Genomic DNA, 19233 nt, shown 5'->3' with positions numbered 1-19233 from the left:
GAGGACTTATTCCCTGGAGTAGCTCGCTGCTGATCAGCATGCGTTGCTATAGCTGGACCAGAGGTGGCAGCAGCAACCAAACCCACAGAGCTGGTCTGAGCAGAGCGCCGGGATAGACGAGTCTGCTGAGCAGCCTCCTCTGCAGCCGGAGAAGAATGGGAGATGTTATGAATGGATCACCGAGGAGGACAGCAGGCCCAGGCTAAGCCACAGAAAACCAGAGAGGTTGGTAACTAAGCGGATTGCAGACCCCTGATCCTGTCCACACAACTAGCAGTAGCCGTGGAGCGTACCTACGATGATCCGAGATGCCTTGGCACAGCCGGAGAGATAACGAAGCCTAAAGCAAGAAAGGGGAAATCTAAACTGCCCCGGAGCAGACCCCAAAGGAATAAATAGCCCCCAAACATATATTGTCAATGAGACAAGATGAAAACACAAACGCAGGCAGAAAAATAGACTGAGCAAACGATGGGGCCCACACTGACTAGACAGGACAGGAAAGGAAAGACACTGTCTGCAAACACGCAAAAAAACCTGCAAAAGTCCAACATGTCTGATGCACAAAAAACACTGAAGTTGCACGACTTCGCCCCCACTATATCAGCACTCTGATATATTCTGAAAGCAAAGCAAAAAGAGACCAATATAACAGTGGACAAAACAAACTGGCACAAGCAGTAACATATGGGCAGTGATTCAGCACAGCCCCAGCCGGAGCTGGCTGACCCGCACAAAGCAGAGACAGACAAAACCAGATCAAATGCAAACAGAGTAGCAAATGAACCACTTAGCTGAACATGCAGGGACAGAGCAGGAGACATCAGACCTCAGGAGGCACAGGAAGAAAATCACCAGCAGGGATAGAGGGAGTCGGCTGTCTTAAATTCCAATCTGAAACCCCAGATCTCCAATCGTCTTCCTCATTATCAAGTGGCAAGCCTCTGTCAATCAGATCAGCTCCACTACCTCCAGTAACCACCAGAGGGAGCCCAGAAAGAGAAATCGCAACCCCTCTGTCAATCTGACCAGCTCCAGTACCTTCAATAATCACCAGAGGGAAGCCAGAGAGAGAATTCACAACAGTACCGCCCCTTGAGGAGGGGTCACCGAACCCTCATCCACACCACCAGGCCGGTCAGGATGGGCCCGGTGAAAAGCATGAACCAATCTTTCGGCATGAATGTCAGAAGCAGAGACCCAAGAATTATCCTCCTGGCCATATCCCTTCCATTTGAACAAGTACTGGAGTCTCCGTCTAGCCAAACGAGAATCCAATATTTTCTCTACCTCATATTCCAAATTACCTTTAACCAATACAGGGTCAGGAGGTGCCGCCATGAGAACTACTGGCTCTAAAAACCTCTTCAACAAAGATTTATGAAACACGTTATGAATATTAAACGTAACTGGAAGAGCCAAACGGAAAGAAATGGGATTAAGGATTTCCAAACTCTTATAAGGTCCAATGAATCTTGGCTTGGATTTTGGAGACGCAACCTTAATAGGAATATTCTTTGAAGACAACCAAAGCATATAACCCACTTTAAACCGGGGACCAATGGTCCTATGCCGGTTGGAAAACCGTTGGGCTTTTTCCTGAGAGAGGGACAACTTATCCACCACTTGGTCCCAAATCTGCTGCATTCTCTCTACCACAGAGTCCACACTTGGGCAGGCCAAAGATTCCACCTGCCCTGAAGAAAATCGAGAATGAAACCAAAAATTACAGAAAAAGGGCGACAAAGTGGCAGAACTAGCCCTATTGTTTAGCGCAAATTTGGCCAAGGGCAAAAATGAGACCCAGTCATCCTGATCAGCAGATATGAAACATCTCAAATAGGATTCCAAAGTCTTGTTTGTTCTCTCAGTCTGCCCATTGGTCTGAGGATGAAATGCAGAGGCGAAACATAACTGAATTCCCAGTTTGGAACAAAAAGCTCTCCAAAATCTGGAAACAAACTGGACTCCTCTGTCAGACACAATGTTCTCAGGAATCCCGTGCAACCGAACCACCTGTTGTAGAAACAAGGGCACCAACTCAGAAGAAGATGGCAACTTTGGGAGTGGTACAAGCTGGACCATCTTAGAAAATATATCACAGATCACCCATATAACATCCTCTGAGAGACTGGAAGATGAGAAATAAAATCCAGTGAGATATGAGTCCATGGCCTCCTGGGCACCGGCAGGGGCATCAACAACCCAATAGAACGAGAACAGGGCTTGGACCGAGAACAAGTCCAACAAGACTGCACAAAATTCCTGACATCATGAGATAAGGCAGGCCACCAAAAAGACCGACTCACCAAATCTCTGGTACCAAAAATACCTGTATGACCAGTTAACGCGAAGCACTGAATTTCAGACATTACTCTTTCTTCCATTGATCAGGGACATACAATTTTCCCATAGGGCAACATTCAGGTTTGTCCTCCTGAAATTCCTCCAGGGCACGTCTCAAATCGGGTGAGATGGCAGAAAGAACTACACCCTCATTTAGAATGGTAGCAGGCTCGGTCACATCAAAAGAATCCGCAAAGAAACTCCTAGAAAGGGCATCCGCCTTAACATTCTTAGTGCCCGGAAGAAAAAAGACCACAAAATTAAAATGCGTGAAAAACAAGGCCCACCTAGCCTGTCTAGGATTCAACTTTTGGCTGATTCAAGATAAATCAAATTCTTGTGGTTGGAGAAGACCACAACTTGATGTCTAGCTCCCTCCAACCAATGTCTCCACTCTTCAAATACCCATTTCATGGCCAACAATTCCCGATTTCCCACGTCATAGTTACGTTCAGATAGGGAGAATTTTCGAGAAAAGAAGGTACAGGGGATTCATCTTAGAAGTCACCGGATCTCTTTGGGACAAAACGGCTCCTGCATCAATCTCAGAAGCATCTACCTCCACCTGAAATGGGAGTGAGGCATCTGGTCGCTGTAGAACCGGAGCAGAAGTGAATCTCCGCTTAAGCTCTTGAAATGCCGAAACTGCCCCTGGAGACCAATTCACCACATCAGCGCCTTTTTGGACAAATCAGTCAGTGGTTAAACAACACCAGGAAAATTACTTATACCAATTTACGGTAGAAATTAGCAAAACCCAAAAACATCTGGAGAGCCTTCAAAGAAGTGGGCTGAACCCAATCATAAATGGCCTGTGTCTTGGCGGGGTCCATTTCAATAGCAGACGGGGACAAAATGAATCCCAAAAATTAAATCCTCTGTACACCAAAAAGGCACTTCGATCCCTTAACATACAGATAATTTTCCCTCAAAATCCGGAACACAGTCCTGACATGTTCCACATGAGAATCCCAATCACTGGAAAAGATCAAAATATCATCCAGATAAATTATCTAAAACTTATCCACAAAGTCCTGGAAAATATCGGTCATAAAAGACTGGAAAACAGAAGGGGCATTAGTGAGCCCAAAAGGCATCACCAGGTACTCAAAATGTCCCTCCGGAGTATTAAACGCCGTCTTCCATTCATCCCCGTGCTTGATGAGAATAAGATTATACGCCCCCCTGAGGTCAAGCTTGGTAAACCAACAGGCACTTTTAACTCTGAAAAACACAAGGAATGGACATTAGACCAGTGGAAATCTGTGCTTTGGTCTGATGAGTCCAAATTTGAGATCTTTGGTTCCAACCACCGTGTCTTTGTACGATGCAGAAAAGGTGAATGGATGGACTCTACATGCCTGGTTCCCACCTTGAAACATGGAGGAGGAGGTGTGATGGTGTGGGGGTGCTTTGCTGGTGACACACTGTTGAGGATTTATTAAAAATTAAAGGCATACTGAACCAGCATGGCTACCACAGCATCTCGCAGCGGCATGCTATTCCATCCGGTTGGCGTTAAGTTGGACCATCATTTATTTTTCAACAGGACAATGAACCCAACACACCTCCAGGCCATGTAAGAGCTATTTGACCAAGAAGGAGAGTGATGGGGTGCTACGCGAGATGACCTCATAGCATGGGCAACAAACAAGGAGAATTGGAACTACTAACACAGGAAAAGAAATATGATGTCATTGGAATCACTGAAACTTGGTGGGACAATACACATGATTGGAATACAAGACTAGAAGGATACAACTTATTTGCAAGAAACAGACTTGATAAATGAGGAGGAGGTGTCGCATTGTATGTTAGAAACGCGTATATATCTGCACAGAGATTGAAGCTTCAGAGACTGGGAGTTCTGTGGAAACTGTATGGGTAAGAATACAAGGACAGAACAATGGAAAGGACACCATTGTAGGCATTTACTACAGGCCGCCTGTGCAAGCTGAAGATATGGATGAACTCTTTATGCATCAACTGGCCAAGTTATCCAAAAAATATGACATAGTTGTCATGGGAGATTTCAACTATCCAGACATTTGTTGGGAATCTCTCTCAGGCAAAACAAACAGGTCAAGGAAATTCTTATCCTCTCTTGCTGACAACTTTATCTTCCAAAAGGTAGGGGAGAAAACAAGGGGAACTGCTACCTTGGATCTAATCCTTATAAACAGGGAGGAAATGGTTGAGGAGGTAAAAGTGGCTGGGACCCTAGGAGGTAGCGACCATGCTATTTTAGAATTTTGGATAACTAGAGGCGGAAGACCTGTGAAGACTCAGACGTCAAGGATAGATTTCAGAAAGGCAGATTTTAAGGGATTCAGAAAGAGAATTGGAGGGATCCAATGGCTGGATATCCTTAAAGACAAAAATGTCCAGGAAGGATGGGAAATCTTGAAAAATGAAATTCTCAAAGCACAGTTGTTAACAATTCCGAAAAGAGGGAAGAATAGGAAGCATTTAAGGAAGCCAGGATGGATGAACACAGAACTTAAGCACATGCTAAAAAGGAAGAAAAAAATGTTTATAAAATGGAAAGAGGGAGGCATATCTAAAGAAGAATATAATGCTGTCTGCAGAACCTGCAGGGCACAAATCAGATTAACTAAAGCTGAAAATGAATTGAGGCTTGCAAGAGATGTCAAAAGCAATAATAAAGGATTTTGGGGATATGTCAAAAGTAAAAGAAAAGTCAAAGATGCTATAGGATTTTTACAGGATGAAAATGATGAAATGGTAAGACAGGATGTTGAGAAGGCCAAACTTTTAAATTCCTATTTTGCATCTGTTTTCTCTCAGAAAGGAAATGTAACATCAACTGTTCTTCACTGTCCTATTAAGGGAATAGAAGAATCCAGGATATCTATAAACAGAAAGATAGTGAGGAAACACTTAGCTAACCTAAATAAATAAATAATAATAATAAATAATCTTTATTTTTGTATAGCGCTAACATATTCCGCAGCGCTTTACAGTTTGCACACATTTTTCATCACTGTCCCCGATGGGGCTCACAATCTAAATTCCCTTTCAGTATGTCTTTGGAGTGTGGGAGGAAACCGGAGAACCCGGAGGAAACCCACGCAAACAAGGGGAGAACATACAAACTCCTTGCAGATGTTGTCCTTGGTGGGATTCGAACCCAGGACCCACTGAGCCACCGTGCTGCCCCAACCTAAATGAATTCAAGTCTCCAGGTCCAGATGAATTACACCCCAGAGTACTGAAGGAGATAGCAGAAGAAATTTTTGAACCCCTCTCCATAATCTTTGAAAATTCTTGGAAAACAGGAGAAGTCCCAGAAGACTGGAGAAGAGCAAATGCTGTTCCTATCTTCAAAAAGGGGAAGAAGGTGGACCCAGGCAACTATAGGCCGGTGAGTCTGACTTCTATACCAGGAAAGATCTTTGAACAAATTATTAAACAACATGTATGTCAGTACCTGGATAAGAATGAAGTGATTAAACAGAGTCAGCATGGGTTTGTAACTAATAAGTCATGTCAGACTAACTTAATTTCCTTCTATGATGGAATCACTGATTGGGTGGATCAAGGAAATGCTGTAGATATAGTATATCTTGACTTCAGCAAAGCATTTGACAAAGTCTCTCATACAATCCTTATTGAAAAAATGACTAAGTATGGAATGGACAAGGCAACTGTTAGGTGGATTCATAACTGGCTTAGTGATCGGACCCAAAGAGTGGTCGTAAATGGCTGCACATCCAGTTGGAAGAATGTCTCAAGTGGAGTACCACGGGGCTCTGTCCTGGGCACTGTATTGTTCAACATTTTTATCAACGATTTAGATGAAGGAATTGAGGGTAAACTGACTAAATTTGCTGATGACACAAAGCTAGGAGGGATAGCTAATACTAGAGAAGAGAGAGAGAGGATTCAAAAAGATATAAATAAACTGGAGAAGTGGGCAGCAACTAACAGAATGGTTTTTAACAGGGAGAAATGCAAAGTACTACATCTGGGCATTAAAAATGAAAAAAGCATATACAGAATGGGAGGAATAGGGCTAAGTGACAGCACATGTGAAAAAGACTTGGGTATACTAATAGATCACAGACTGAATATGAGTCAACAGTGTGATGCAGCAGCAAAAAAGGCAAATGCAATTCTAGGATGTATTAACAGAAGCATACAGTCTAGATCACGTGAAGTCATTATTTCCCTCTACTCCTCTTTGGTCAGACCTCATCTGGAATATTGTGTCCAGTTTTGGGCACCACATTTTAAAAAAGACATCAACAAACTGGAGCAAGTTCAGAAAAGAGCGACCAGAATGGTGACCGGTCTGCAAACCCTGTCTTATGAGGAAAGGTTGCAGGATTTGGGAATGTTTAGTTTGCAAAAGAGAAGACTGAGAGGAGACTTAATAGCTGTCTACAAATATCTAAAGGGCTGTCACATTGTAGAAGGATCAACTTTATTCTCATTTGCACAAGGAAAGACTAGAAGCAATGGGATGAAACTGAATGGGAGGAGATATTAGAAAAAACTTTTTAACAGTTAGAGTGATCAATGAGTGGAACAGGCTGCCACGAGAAGTGGTGAGTTCTCCTTCAATGGAAGTCTTCAAACAGAGGCTGGACAGACATCTGACTGGGATGATTTAGCGAATCCTGCTTTGAGCAGGGGGTTGGACCAGATGGCCCAGGAGTTCCCATCCAACTCTACGATTCTATGATTCTATGACCTGGCCTCCACAGTCACCAGACCTGAACCCAATCGAGATGCTTTGGGGTGAGCTGGACCGCAGAGTGAAGGCAAAAGGGCCAACAAGTGCTAAGCATCTCTGGGAACTCCTTCAAGACTGTTGGAAGACCATTTCTGGTGACTACCTCTTGAAGCTCATCAAGAGAATGCCAAGAGTGTGCAAAGCAGTAAGCAAAGCAAAAGGTGGCTACTTTGAAGAACCTAGAATATAAGACATATTTTCAGTTGTTTCACACTTTTCTGTTAATTATATAATTCCACATGTGTTAATTCATAGTTTTGATGCCTTCAGAGTGAATCTACAATTTTCATAGTCATGAAAATAAAGAAAACTCTTTGAATGAGAAGGTGTGTCCAAACTTTTGGACTGTACTGTATATATACACACACATCTCAACAATTAAAACATTTAAACAAGGCAATGTAACTCGAAGTCAATCACACTTCTGTGAAATCAAACTGTCCAGTGATGAAGCAACACTGATTGTGAAATCAAATTCTCTTGTTGCTGTGCAAATGGAACAGAGAGCAGGTAGAAATGATAGGCAGTTAGCAAGACAACCCCTATAAAGAAGTGGTTCTTCAGGGGGTGACCACAGACCATTTCTCTGTTCTCATCCCTCTTGGTCACTTTTGCATTTCGTCAGAGGTACTGTACAGCAGCATAAGGCGGTGTCTACAACCCACAGAAGTTGCTCACTTACTGCAGCTCATCCAGGATGGCACATCAATCCGAGCTGTGGGAAGAAGGGTAGCTGTGTCTGTCAGCATAGTGTCCAAAGCATGAAGAAGATACCAGGAGACAGGCCAGCACAATAAGAGATGTGGAGGGTGTCGTAGTAGGGCAACAATCCAGCAGCAGAACAGCTACCTGCTCCTTTGTGCAAGAAGGAACAGGAAGAGCAGTGCTAGAATTATGCAACATGGAGGCCACATCCATTTGTCGGCTCAAACTGTCAGAAACAGACTTTATGAGGGTGGTATGAGAGCCCGACATCCACAAGTGGGTGTTGTGCTTATAGCCCAACACTGTGCAGGGCGATTGGCATTTGCAAGAGAACACCTTGAATGGCAGATTCGACATTGGCTACCTGTGCTCTTCACAAATGAGAGTAGGCTAACACTGAGCATATGTGACAGACGTGACAGAGTCTGGAGATTCTGCGGAGAATGTTCTGCTGCCTGAAACATCCTCCAGCATGACCAGTTTGACAGTGAGTCAGTAATGGTGTGGGGAGGCATTTCTTTGGAGGGCTGCACAGTCCTCCATGTGATAGGAAGAGGTACCCTGACTGTCATTAGGTACCGGGATGAGATCCTCAGACCCTTTGTGAGACCATATCCAAATGCATTTGGCCCTGGGTTCCTTCTGCTGCATCACAACGCTAGGCCTCATGTGGTTGAAATGTGCCAGCAGTTTTGGCATGATGAAGGCATTGATGCTACTGACTGGCCTGTCAGTTACCCAGACCTAAATCCAGTTGAGCACATCTGGGACATCATATCTCGTTCCATCCGCTACATTGCACTACAGACTGTCCAGTTGACTGATGCTTTAATCCAAGACTGGCAGGAGATCCCTCAGGAGAACATCCGCTGTCTCATCAGGAGCATGCCTGACGTTGTAGGGAGGTCATACACGCATGTGGAGGCCACACATTACTGAGTATAATTTTCTTGCCTTGAGGCATTTCCACTGATGTTGGATCAGCCTGTAATTTGATCTTCCACTTTGATTTTGAGTATAATTCCAAATCTCCTTGGGTTATTAATTTTTATTTGCATTGATTATTTTTATGTTTTTATGTTACATTGTTCTCATCGAATTCCACTATGTAATAAATAAAGATTTGCAACTGGAATATTTCATTCAGTGATAACTATGATATGGTATTTTAGGGTTCAGTTTATTTTTTTTGAGCAGTGTATATATACAGTATATATTGATACATATGCTACTATGCAACAGTTTCCTTAATGAAGTAAAAAAGGTGACTTAAATAGTAATATGCCATTGATAGTCTGCTTAAACCAATATAACATTTGTTGTGTTGTTGGTGTGGATCACAAAAGTGGTTTTCCAGTTTCAGAAATTTCCCGTGGTGCAGTTTACTAAAACAAACTGTGCTTTACTCACCAACCCCAGGGCCAGCACTGAGTTTCTGCCACTGTTCCTGGTGTCTGTTATTGTCTGCAGCGTTGTCATCACATCAACAGCGCTGCTGCCAATAACTGTGCTCAGCAACTCTGCCTGACTTCACAGCATGAGCCATTCAGAACCGCTGATCTCACTGACCGCTTCTGAAACCAGAAAACCCTATCTTAAGATGGTAGACATAAAACTTATCAATTACAGTATTTCCAACTGTTAACAAAACATAAGCAGCCGAAGCATGCAACATGTTTGCTAATAACTAGAAATAAGTAGATGGTGAGGATATGTTGAAGGGATCATGAACTATCAATCTCATCACAATATTTTACGGGCATATATCACTGTGTTTTAGACAAAAACCTAAACCCACAACGGAAATTGAATTTATAAACTTCATATAATCAAGACTGAAAGATTGTGGAGACGCCTTTACATTTATAATTAATGGCATTAATGCCATAGATTCCAGTTGCCCCACGTACCACCAATTATAGGTCTGTCGCTATCAGGAGTGCTCTAATGCCACGTCACATACAGCCTTTAAACCCTTAGTCCTTATAAAGAGTCATTTAGAAAGGCAAATCTTTATGATCAGACTTACCTTGTAAAGAGCAAATGTCCTGACACAGTAAGTGGCAAGCTCCACCGTGTCCAACAGAGTCACTTGGATAAGGCCATATGTTTCTGTACCTCTGCTTGGCCAGTACTGGTCACATTTTATCTACAATAAATTTGCATTGTATTAGTAATATCAATGAATATAATTTCATATTTTAAACTGATCAATATACATATAAAATGCACCATCAATCCTTTTGGTGCTATACAATAAATATCAGTAAAAAGATATGTATTTACCAACAATATACCATAGGTGTAATAAAGCAGAGGAAGCTCTAATATTTAACATACAGCAGGAGTGGCTGAACATTTTTTATTATATGATCTATTTTCTGTGGAGAATGATTTAGGAGCTTTAAAGGGTTTGTCCCATGAACAAAAGTTCATTTTAATCAATAGATCTTGGAATAATAATAATTTCCACAATTGGATGTGTTTAATAAAAATGTTCCTGTGCTGAGATAATCTTATACCTGTGCCCCTGCTGTGTACTGTGTAATGGCTGTGTCTGACCGTACAGGGACATGGTATGATCATACCATAGCTCCTGGGCAGGGGAGGAAGCAAAAGAAAGTATACAGACAGGACAGCATCGAGTCACAGCCGATTCTTTTCGTGAGTTAAAACATTTCCCTGCCTGTTTCTAAACAATGTTTTACTTTAAAGAAAGGATTATTTCTGATCCCATACTGTAATATCGGTATACTCTTTTGTTTCTCCCCCTGCTCAGGAGCTGTGGTATGATCAGACTCTGTCCCTGTATGGTCAGACACAGCCATTACACAGTACACAGCAGGGGCACATCTATAAGATTATCTCAGCACAGGGAGATTTTATTTAAACACATCCAATTGTGGGAATTATTATAATCCCAAGATTTAATGATAAAAATTAACTTTTGTTTGTGGGAATAACATTTTAAACAGATGCATGAATCATTACTTACATAACAGAATATTGAATAAGCAATTACTAATTCTCTCTTCTTCTTAAACCATTATGGAAATAAAGTCAATATAATTTGTTAGCATGTAGCCCTTTCAAAGACAAGTCCAGCAATACCTTTACATGGCCAGTCAGTTCCTCTGTTACTAAGAAATCAGTATTAGAATTGATGGGCAAATGAGGCTGAAGGACTATGGTAGATCTGAAGCCTTTATTACTCCAACTCTATACCTTGTCCAGTGCCACCACCTCTCGATTGATTGACAGCATCTATTGTGTGTGACTTCAGGCAAAGGAGCCATCAGCCAAGCAGGAGGCAGTGGCGCTGGTCATGGAATATAGCTGGAATGACAAAGGCTTCAAATTTACCATAGCACATAAACCTCATTTGAATATCAACTGAAACATGTATTTCTCATTAACAAAGGGAAGGACTGGCCACATTAAGGTATTGCTGGACTTGTCTTTGAAAGAGCTATGTGTGCATATAAAAAGTTTGTAAAATCCTGCAGACAGATTCCCTTTAACTATACGTTTGGCATGTATGACAGAAAGATTTTCTTGACCTATACTTCTTACAAGCCCCTATACTATTATGAGCTAAGCATATGCCAAAAAAATCATCCATTTGGTATATAGTTGATCAGCATGTGTCTGTGTACATTTATGTAAACTGTATTTATGTAATCTGTACTCCTCTCCTCGTCCATAAAGGAGAAGTCCGGGTTGTGAATGGAAAGTCTCTGGAAGTGGGAGGCCCTCACTGCTGAGTAGTGATGAGTGAGTATACTTGTTGCTCGGGTTTTTCTGACCATGCTCGGGTGATCTCCAAGTATTTTGGCGTGCTCAGAGATTTAGTTTCTGTCACCTCAGCTGAACGATTTATGGCTGCTGGACAGCCTGAATACATGTGGGAATTCCCTAACAAACAGGAATTCCTCACATGTATTCAGCCTGTCCAGCAGACACAAATCATGCAGCTGCATCGACAGAAACTAAATCTCCAAGCCCGCTAAAATACTCGGAGGCCACCCGAGCATGCTCGGGAAAACCCGAGCAACGAGTATACTCGCTCATCACTACTGCTGGGTATTTGTGGCACTGAAACAGTAAGTGTGCCTCGTCCTCCAGTGCCAGCACTGCCAGCAGGGGGCACTGGAGGACGAGGCGCACTTACTGTTTCAGTGCAACAAATACTCAGCAATGAGGGCCTCCCACTTCCAGAGACTTTCCATTCACAACCCGGACTTCCCATCCATGGACGAAAAGAGGAAACTCTGCATCCTACTGGGGGAAGAGTTATTTAAAGTGGAGATTGCCGCCCAATACGTTACCATATGTCATAAGCTGAGAGGAACTTAAAACCTACAGATGGACTATTATTTCCCAGATTGTGCCCCCAACACCCCATTGCCATAATCCCCGATCTCCTCCCCTGTCACATCTATTTTCCTTGCTTTGGCAACACTAAATGTATTTTGGTTCTGCCAATAAAGACTATTTGAGTTGAGTCGTATTAGAAGGCATAGTAAACCACGCATAGTTGGCATTCAAACCCGTCTGATCATTATTCTTTTCTATTATCTTATTTATTAAAAGGGATAAAAGATAGAGCCCCGTTTTGAATGAAATGGAGGTGCGGATACTCGGCCTTGTCTCCATTTAAGGTTTGCCAAAGAACGTTGAGTAGAGTGCTTGGCAAACTCCACCGGCCACATTGAATGACAATGAATGGAGTGGAGGCTGAGCATGTACACCTCCACTCCATTCATGACAGGGCTCTACAAATGATAAATTTGTCCTTGACTATAAATTCAGCACTGAAAACTTACAAGGCATTTTGAACATTCTACCCAATCTATAATAACACTCGGCTCCACAGTACATTACTAAAAAAATTCAGCAACTGAATAAGATATTTCCAGATTTCCAGTAAGGTCAATTAAGGGTCATCTATACGTATAGCGATCACAAGTTCAGGAAATTCACAATGGATAGTTCAAAAGTTTATTGCCGGGCTGTGTAAGTGCGAGGGGCATGCATTTTTTACACCTCTATTAATAAGTAATGAAAAATGAATCAAACACTTTGTCAGAAAAAAACAGGCCGCTTTAAACTAATTGTCAATTCTTTCACATGTGGTGGAGGTCAACTGGGGGACACACTGTGTTGTACATGTATTGATTTCAAGAAATTAAATTTGTTATATGAAGTAGTCCTTATTCAGATACGTTATATATTTGTAGGCCAAGATGTAAAATATTCTCCATGTAACACAAGGATATGCACTGCAATGTTGTATAGCCTTAATTCACACTACGTACTATAGGAATGAGCTGAAAGTAACCTGCTAATGGCCGGTAAGAGCATGGTGAATTTATACAAAAGCTGTTGTGTCTTGCTAGCATATATACTACTAGATACGAGACCCTTTCCTTTGTCAGATTTGGTGGTGGCCTTTTCCTTCTTTTATTGCGCTGGTCACAAATGATAAATTCTAAGGTCAGCAATTTTCCTTTTTATGAGCCAAATCTGTTTTTGTACAAAATAACGGAGATGAAAAAATAATAAAAAGTGATCATAATGAAATGATACTGACGCTGGTCTTTCAAATCAGGGTGTAATTTGGGTGGACCATATAAGATATTTAGAGGTCCAATTCAGCTGCAATGGAGCATTTGAGTGTATGCTCGATCACCATTCAATTCCAACTGTACAGTGAGAGAGGTATGGGGGGAATCACGCTCCTATGACCTAGAAATGTGGCAGCCCTCCAACCTATCAAACACCTATTTGGTGAACAAGTGTTAAATATATGTGGCTGGAACAACATTTTAAAATATAACTGAAAGAGAAAACTCTTGAGTTCATTGTAGATGGCGAGATAGCTCTGGATTCTTTAAGGCCCCGTCACATATAGTGATCTCGCTAGCGAGATCGCTGCTGAGTCACAAGTTTTGTGACACAACAGCGATCTCACCAGCGAGATCGCTGTGTGTGACAGTGATCAGCGACCGCCGGCCCCCCTGCCGGTATCGCTGATCGCTGTAGGAAAGCCCAGGGCTTTTCTTTGGTCGCTGGTCTCCCGCTGGCCATCACTCATCGCTGCGTGTGACAGGCGGGAGACTAGCGATCAGCTGGTAACTAACGTACACATCGGCCAACTAAGGGACGTGTTTAGTTGGACCATCATATATTTTTCAACAGGATAATGACCCCAAACACACCTCCAGGCTGTGTAAGGGCTATTTGACCAAGAAGGAGAGTGATAGGGTACTACGCCAGATGACCTGGCCTCCACAGTCACCAGACCTGAACCCAATCGAGATGGTTTGGGGTGAGCTGGACCGCAGAGTGAAGGCAAAAGGGCCAACAAGTACTAAGCATCTCTGGGAACTCCTTCAAGACTGTTGGAAGACCTTTTCCAGTGACTACCTCTTGAAGCTCATCAAGAGAATGCTAAGAGTATGCGAAGCAGTAATCAAAGCAAAAGGTGGCTACTTTGAAGAACCTAGAATATAAGCCTTCAGAGTGAATCTACAATTTTCATAGTCATGAAAATAAAGAAAACTCTTTGAATGAGAAGGTGTGTCCAAACTTTTGGTCTGTACTGTACATATGTAATCAATATTATATAGTGTATTACATATTTACAATTTATTACAGTTTTTTGTGTTCTAAAGTTGTATTCCAATAAATATTATGTTCTAGCTAAATATCTTGATTATTGTATCATAAAAATGATTAAATATCTGATGTTCACATTGTACTACAATAAATTTTACACTTAAATATAAGCAATATATGTAGGAGTCGGAGTCGTGGAGTCGGGAGTTGGAGTTGGTGTAAGGGAAATTGAGGAGTCGCAGGTTTGGCTTACCGACTCGAGAGCCCTTCTTAAAAGGGTATTCCCATCTCCAAGATCCTATCCCTATACGTAGTAACTGTTTTAATAATACCTCCAGTTAGAAATGTAGTATAATTCTTATGATTCGCTTTGCCGCTTTCCCCATATATTGCAGTAGTTTAGGTATCCATGTTTACGAGCACTAACATTTAATTAACTGTCACTATATCAGTAGCTGTAACCATGGATACCTAAGCTACTGCAGTGCCCTGCATGGAGACATCGACATTGCGAATCAGAAGAACTACTTAGCAAAAAGTTGAAGTGAATACCCTCCACAAACAACCAACACATTTTGAAATCTAGCAAAGAAAATTAAATATATTTCGCCAGCATACTACCAAACTTAGTAAATAACTAAATCTGATCAGTAATTAATATAAAGAGCTGTTCTACTCAAACATAATTGAAATTTAGACCAAAAAAAAGCGTATACTAAACGTGCAAAAAAACAACTTTATTAACATTTATAGAAACATTCAATTACACATACTACATCTAAAAGTGCCAATAGTGCATGGTCATGAGCCCAAAGGACCAGAAAACAAGCGGCACCAACAAGGAGCAGGTAAAAATTCATATCATTAAACATCATTAATTACAAAAGATGGTGTAGCCATGAATAGTAATCATAGGATAGGATAGTTTCCAAAATGGTTACAACACCAAATAGCAGCAAACATAATTACATATAATCCCCATATACAGGCATTATTTAAAGTAAGCCACTAACCAAACAAATCACATTAAATGACCATAATTGTAACCTACCAAAGTTCCAGTGATGGTGCCACTTCCCCAGCTGCCGAAACGCGCATTGGAGAAGTGGCACCATCACTGGAGCTTTGGTAGGCTACAATTATGGTCATTTAATGTGATTTGTTTGGTTAGTGGCTTACTTTAAATAATGCCTGTATATGGGGATTATATGTAATTATGTTTGCTGCTATTTGGTGTTGTAACCATTTTGGAAACTATCCTATCCTATGATTACTATTCATGGCCACACCATCTTTTGTAATTAATGATGTTTAATGATATATGAATTTTTACCTGCTTCTTGTTGGTGCCGCTTGTTTTCTGGTCCTTTGGGCTCATGATCATGCACTATTAGCACTTTTTCGCACATTTAGATGTATTATGTGTAATTGAATATTTCTATAAATGTTAATAAAGTTGTTTTTTTGCATGTTTAGTATACGCTTTTCTTTGGTCTAAATTTACATTTTGAAATCTGTAGCGTTCTTAGTCCTGAGACCTGGTATTATGTGGGTTTTTTTTTCACTTTTCGAGGGCCAGACAAAAAAGTTGTGCAGATTACGTATTTTGAGCCAACTAAAAAATGGATTGCAGTGAACTGCATGACATTTTAAGACATTTATGTCCCCATTCCCCTGAATGTATCTTGCACTTAATAATTTCCTTTACGTTTTTGTCATCCCAAACTACATCCAAAAAACGGAGATTAGACCTACCGGTAATGTTATTTCCAGGAGTCCATCCTGACAGCACCATGGGGTTGTCCTTCCATCCTTCCAGGGACAGGAAATGCACGAGAGGTTAAAAGGTCCCCTCCCACACCACACTCCAGTGATTTTTCCAAGTACCATACCAGAATGATGCAATTAAATTTTATTTAGATTTAGTACAAGCATAATGATACCAATACCAATCATAGGGAGGGAACTACCAGTGCTGTCAGGATGGACTCCTGGAAATAACATTACCGGTAGGTCTAATCTCCGTTTTCCAGGACGTCCTATCCTGACAGCACCATGGGGAATACCAAAGTAGGAATTCGCTTAGGGTGGGACTACTGTTTGTAGCACTTTGCGACCGAAGGTCGCCTGGCTAGCTGATAGAGTGTCCAACTTATAGTGTCTACAGAAAGTATTTGGTGTAGACCAGGTGGCGGCCCTGCATATCTGTTCTACTGAGGCACCCGCCCTCTCTGCCCATGAAGTCGCTATCGCTCTGGTGGAATGAGCCTTAAGCCCTTCAGGTACCGGCAAGCCCTCTGCCTCGTACGCCGAAGAGATTATTGTTGTTATCCACCTCGCTAGCGTCTGTGTAGCCGCACTTCTACCTTTATTTTTGCCGCCGTACTGGACAAATAGTTTTGTGTCCTGTCGCCAGTCCCGGGTGACTTCCAGGTAACGGGCGACCGTGCGTCTAACGTCCAAAGAATGAAACAATTTTTCTTTATCATTCTTTGGGGCTGGACAAAACGAGGGCAGGATTATTTCTTGGTTTAGATTCTGCGGCGATACTACCTTAGGGAGAAACCTTGGATCTAGTTTGAGCGTTATGTGGTCCTCGAAGATCTGAATGTAGGGATTCTGGATTGAGAGGGCCTGGATCTCACCTAAACGTTTAGCTGAGGTGATAACTACCAAAAAAACAGTTTTTTGTGTGAGCTTTGAAATGTCTATTCCTGAAATTGGCTCATAAGGGGGCCTACACAGCGTGTTGAGTACCAGATTTAGGTCCCATGGGGGAACAGTTTTCCTCAATGTGGGTCTTAGCCTCTGGGTGGCTTTAGTAAATCTCGCTATCCAAGGATTGGAGGATAGGGAGAAATTAAAGAAGGTACTCAAGGCTGCTATCTGGACTTTGAGTGTGCTCGGGGTCAGGCCCTTATCGAATCCGGCCTGTAAGAAGTCCAGGATCCGAGGGATATCAGGCCGAGATAGGTCTAGAGGGGCACTACCACTTTCTGTACAGAATCTCTTCCAGATTTTACAATATATTGCTCTTGTCACCGGTTTTCGGCTGGCCTGCAATGTGGAGATCACCTGGTCCGAGAGGCCATTGGACTTTAGGATGTCACTCTCAGGATCCATGCTGCCAGTTGCAGGCTTCCTGGGTCTGGGTGTAACACTGGACCCTGGGAGAGTAAGTCTGGAATTGTTGGTAGGTGGAGTGGCCCCCTCTGAGCCATCTTTCTGAGGATGGAAAACCAACTCCGCCTGGGCCAAAAGGGTATGATCAGCATCACCCGAGCTCCTTCCTCCTGGATCTTCCTGAGGACCCTCGGTATTATGGCAATCGGCGGAAACCCGTATAGGAATCCCCTTCCCCAATTCTGGTCCAGGGCGTCGATTTCTTCCGGATGATCTGCCGGGTTGAGGGAGTAGAACCTCTTCAGCTTGGCGTTTTTCCTTGTCGCGAAGAGGTCTAGCTGGGGTGTCCCCCAGCGATGGCAAAGATCCTTGAAGATCTCCTCTTTTAGCTCCCATTCGGTGGTTCGGACTTCTTGTCTGCTTAGATAGTCGGCTATCCTGTTTTGGGAGCCCTCCAGGTGCACTGCTGATAGGGAGCGAGAATTATTTTCTGCCCAGGTGAGGATGCGAGCTGCTAGCTTCTGAAGTTTCCCGTGCCTTGGGCCCCCCTGGTGGCGTAGGAAGGCTACTGTGGTCACGTTGTCCGACATGATCTTTATATGTTGGTTCTGTAGTCTTGACTCGCTTCTCTTCAGAGTCTCCCAGACTGCTCGCAGCTCTCGGTAGTTTGAGGACTGTAAGCTGATATTCCTGGGCCACGTCCCTTGTAAGAATCTTCCTTCTAGGTGGGCTCCCCATCCTTCCCTGCTGGCATCTGTAGTGATGGTCACGCATGGAGACAGGATCCAAGGAACTCCCCGGCTGATGTTTCTGTTGCTGATCCACTATTTCAGAGATGATCTCAGCGCCGGAGACGGTCGGAACTTCTTGTCCAGCGAGGACTGCCGTCTGTCCCATTTCGTAAGGATCTCCTTTTGTAGGATTCTTGTGTGAGCCTGGCTCCACATGACACAGGGTATGCATGCAGTTAGGGTGCCCAGGACTTCCATCGCGGTCCTTATCGAAATCTGGTGTTGTCCGAACTGCCGCACCTTGTCCATGATGGGCTTCTTCTTCACCTCCGGCAAGAATGAGACCCTTTTTCTGGAGTCTAGCATTACCCCTAGGAATTTTTTCTGGGTGCTGGGCCGCAGATCTGATTTTTCTCTGTTTAGGATCCAACCTAGGCTCTCGAGGCTGAAAATTATTGAGCTGAGCTGTTCTTTTAATTCGGACGCTGACCGGGATATTGCCAAGAAGTCATCTAAATAAGGCACGATGATTATGTCTCTTTGTCTTAAGTCTGCCACGACTTCGGCCACCAGTTTTGTGAAAACACGAGGTGCTGATGCCAAGCCGAACGGAAGAGCCTGAAACTGGAAGCGGTAGTGTTTGCCTCTTTCCTCTAGGGCGAAACGCAGGAACCTCTGAGATTGAGGATGGATGGGAACGTGATAATATGCGTTCTTTAAATCTATAGTGCACATGGACGCATTCTGGTCTATTAGCGGGATGGCGGTTTTCAGGGATTCCATTCGGAACCTTTTGTAACGAATCCATTGATTCAATGGCTTTAAATTTATGATAGTTCGGCTTTCCCCCGATGGTTTTTTTATTGTGAAGAGTGTAGAATAGTGGCCCTGACCTCTTTCTACCCTTGGGACAGGAATTACTACTTCCGTTTTTAACAGGAGTTTTAT

At 42.7% G+C, this 19233-nt stretch overlaps 1 protein-coding gene across 41 annotated transcripts in view; it reads right to left on the bottom strand.

Moving 5' to 3' along the window:
- The window catches only part of PTPRD (protein tyrosine phosphatase receptor type D), a 2878718-nt gene that overhangs the window by 48096 nt on the left and 2811389 nt on the right, over positions 1 to 19233 (bottom strand). For all 41 annotated transcript variants that reach the window (XM_073572185.1, XM_073572197.1, XM_073572187.1 and 38 more), the window contains one exon: positions 9840 to 9959. In XM_073572185.1, the coding sequence (XP_073428286.1) occupies positions 9840 to 9959 (120 nt within the window). The remainder of the gene's footprint in view (positions 1 to 9839; positions 9960 to 19233) is intronic.

Source organism: Dendrobates tinctorius, unplaced genomic scaffold (genome assembly GCF_039654945.1).
Source record: "Dendrobates tinctorius isolate UK_male_01 unplaced genomic scaffold, ASM3965494v1 ptg000031l, whole genome shotgun sequence".
NCBI classification, from domain to species: Eukaryota; Metazoa; Chordata; class Amphibia; order Anura; family Dendrobatidae; genus Dendrobates; species Dendrobates tinctorius.
Note: the sequence above shows the minus strand (reverse complement) of the source record. Positions and strands in the feature narration are given on the sequence as shown.